Source organism: Candoia aspera, chromosome 4 (assembly GCF_035149785.1).
Source record: "Candoia aspera isolate rCanAsp1 chromosome 4, rCanAsp1.hap2, whole genome shotgun sequence".
NCBI classification, from domain to species: Eukaryota; Metazoa; Chordata; class Lepidosauria; order Squamata; family Boidae; genus Candoia; species Candoia aspera.
The window spans coordinates 88,393,560-88,395,458 of record NC_086156.1 but is presented as its reverse complement, the minus strand read 5'-3'; the positions used below and the strand labels follow the sequence as shown (position 1 = coordinate 88,395,458).

The window sequence follows — 1,899 nt, the reverse complement described above, 5'->3', positions numbered from 1 at the left end:
ATTGATTAATCTCTTCTAATGTTGAAGACAACCATAGACAGGCAAAATGAGCAAGATAGTTTAATTGTGTGTCATTTTCATTGACAATGATGATAATAGGAAATATACTACTTTGTCTCAGTATGATCCTCCCCCATTTCTTCTTCTCCATTCTAAACTATATAACCTTATATCTACACAGGAAATAAATTTAGTATTAGAATCAAGGTACAATAACTGATCAGATGTGAAGTTATAATTACATTTCTGGTTAAGTTATTTTATTTTATTTTCTCAATTTATTTATTTTTTTAAAAAAAGTCTGCATGCTAAGCTTAACATAATGACATTGTCCTTATTTTTTTTTAATGGAAAAAAAAATACAAAGTGGACAGTAAAAGTCACCTTCACCACTTCATCACTACATTCCTTACAAGCAAAAAAGAGATGAATAGTTCTGACTGCAGAGACATTACTGTCACTGGTTTAGCAACTATATTCAACATTTTCACCACTTAAAGATAAGGAATTGCATCGGACTACCCCTTCATGATTACTCCATGGACGTCATGGGGATCTTGATGGCAGTGTGACTGTCTCTGAAGACCATCTTCGGGGAGACTTGAAGGCTTCCCTGTGCAGTTGGTTGGCTGCTGGGAGAACAGACTGCTGGACTAGGTAGACTGGGGCTCTGATCCAGCAGGGCACTATTTATGTTCTTATGTTTTGTCTACCCACACACCAAAAAAGGTCAAATTATCAAGAACTCGTCTTAAGACTTGGTGAATTTCTTTATTTCTTAAAGTGTAGATGAGAGGATTGGCCAGAGGAGTCAGGATTGTATAAAAAATGGAGAAGATTTTATTGAGGTGTCTCAGAGTGGGGGTGTCTGGCAATATATAGACAATGATTAATGTGCCATAAAAAAGACAAACCACCAGGAGATGTGAAGAGCAGGTTGAAAAGGCTTTCTGTCTTCCAATGGTGGATTGGATTTTTACGATGCTGGTAATGATGCAAACGTAAGAACTGAAGATCAGTAAAAATGGAGCAATGGTAAAAATGAAGGACAAGAGAAGAACAATGAGTTCAAATAAGCTAGGATCACTGCAAGACAGTTTTTTCAGTGGACTTAAGTCACAAAAATAATGATCTATCATATTAGGTCCACAGAAGGAAAACTGAGCTATCAGAAAGACAATAATGCTATTAGCCATAAAACCATTTATCCATGCCACAGCTATTAGCTGGAAACAAACTTCCCTATTCATAACAGAAGCATAGAATAAAGGTCTACATATTGCCAGGTAACGGTCATAAGACATTCCTGCAAGAAGAAATGTTTCTACACCCACACAAGAGCCAAAGAAATAATATTGGGATAGGCATTCTCTCACAGTAATCGTTCTGTCTCCACTTAATAAACCACTCAACATTTTTGGCAAGATAGTTGAAGAATAGCAAATCTCTACACAGGACAAATTCCCCAGGAATAAGTACATTGGGATGTGAAGATGATGGTCAGCTGCAACTAGCACAATGATCAGGATGTTTCCAGTTATTGTCACAAGATAAATCACCAAGAAGAGCAAGAAAAGAAAAGGCTGCAGTTCAACAGGAATTCCTAATCCTAAAAGGATGAATTCCGTGATGCCTGTCTCATTTCTGTTCACTGAATCCAACATTTCTTTAGGCTGATAAGTATCATGCCAATGTTAGAATATAATCAGGAAATCATGCACCAGTGTGCTCTACTATGTAAATTATAATCACGAATCCCAACTTTATTGTAAAAGTAAACTTAGTCCTCACAGAATCAAAGGTCTTATCCAAAATGAACCGGGAATTTCCCTCTCTGTGTTTTGGCTAACAAATTAAATGGTTACAATTATTGGCACCAGAAGGAAGCATCTTCTCATC

At 36.5% G+C, this 1,899-nt stretch overlaps 1 protein-coding gene across 1 annotated transcript; it reads right to left on the bottom strand.

Moving 5' to 3' along the window:
- Positions 1 to 698: 698 nt before the first annotated feature.
- On the bottom strand, positions 699 to 1,664 carry LOC134496368 (olfactory receptor 11A1-like). Its single transcript, XM_063302100.1, has one exon. It carries the CDS (start codon positions 1,662 to 1,664, stop codon positions 699 to 701), a length of 966 nt encoding a protein of 321 aa, XP_063158170.1.
- Between the last annotated feature and the right edge of the window lie 235 nt (positions 1,665 to 1,899).